Source organism: Corvus brachyrhynchos, unplaced genomic scaffold (genome assembly GCF_000691975.1).
Source record: "Corvus brachyrhynchos isolate BGI_N302 unplaced genomic scaffold, ASM69197v1 scaffold543, whole genome shotgun sequence".
Lineage (NCBI taxonomy): Eukaryota > Metazoa > Chordata > Aves > Passeriformes > Corvidae > Corvus > Corvus brachyrhynchos.
In genome coordinates this window covers 25748-26729 of record NW_008237236.1, presented here as the reverse complement: position 1 = coordinate 26729, position 982 = coordinate 25748, and the positions used below count along the sequence as shown (strand labels likewise).

Here is a 982-nt window from a genome sequence, read left to right as displayed (position 1 = left end):
CTCTTCCCGCTGACGTCCGTCCTTCTGCTCCTCCTCCTGGATTCCTCCTCTGCTTCCCACCCAGGTACCTCCAGCCCAGCCTTTTCCTTCCTCCTCCTCCTCCTCCTCCTCCTGCTTGGGGCAGGACAATCCGTGTGGATCGGGATCGGGATTGGGATCAGGCCCAGCGAGGGCTGGGTTTTCTTTTTCTTTCCCCTTTCTTTTCTCTTTCCTTTTCCTTTGGCATTTTTAAATTTTCCCCCTATTTTCTCCCAATTTTCCTGTTTCTTTCCCCCTCTTTTTTCTCCTACTTTATACTTTTCTCTCCTTTTTCGTCCACCTTTTCCTCTTTGTTTTTCTTTTCTTCCTTTTACTTTCCCTTTTTTCCTTCTACTTTTCTCCTGCACTTTCCTTCTCCTTTCTGTTCTACTTTCATCCTTGTGGTTTCCTCCGCCTTTATTCTTATTCTTCCCTCCTTCCCCCTTTTCCCCGGAGCTGGGGGTGTCCCCTGCCCCCGTTTCCCATTCCCATTCCCGTTCCTGTTCCCCGCAGGCGGAGACGGCGGCGAATCGGATCTGCAAAGTGCTGGCGGTGAACCAGGAGAACGAGCAGCTCATGGAGGACTACGAGCGCCTGGCCTCGGATGTAAGGGGGGACAATTCTAAAATCCCAGCCCAGAATCCCTCAGAATGCCCCCACGGAGCACTGCGAGCGCCTGGTGCCCGAAGTAAAGGGGGGATCCCAAAATCCCGCCCCAAAAAGCCCAAACCCCATCCCAACCCCCCGATCCGTGTCCCCCCAGCTGCTGGTGTGGATCCAGGCCCCAAACCCCAAATTCCCTGTTCCCCCCCGCTGCTGACGTGGGTCCAGCCCCCCAACCCCACCCCAAACCCCAAATTCCCTGTTCCCCCCAGCTGCTGACGTGGATCCAGCCCCCAAACCCCATCCCAAACCCCAAATTCCCTGTGCCCCCAGCTGCTGGTGTGGGTCCAGCCCCCCACAC

At 56.0% G+C, this 982-nt stretch overlaps 1 protein-coding gene across 1 annotated transcript in view; it reads left to right on the top strand.

Annotated features, from left to right (window-relative positions):
- Positions 1 to 982, top strand: part of LOC103612499 (alpha-actinin-4) — a gene marked incomplete at its 3' end in the record, with an annotated part of 11498 nt that overhangs the window by 5236 nt on the left and 5280 nt on the right. The window contains exon 8 of the mRNA XM_017729552.1: positions 532 to 624. Coding sequence (XP_017585041.1) covers positions 532 to 624 — 93 coding nt within the window. The remainder of the gene's footprint in view (positions 1 to 531; positions 625 to 982) is intronic.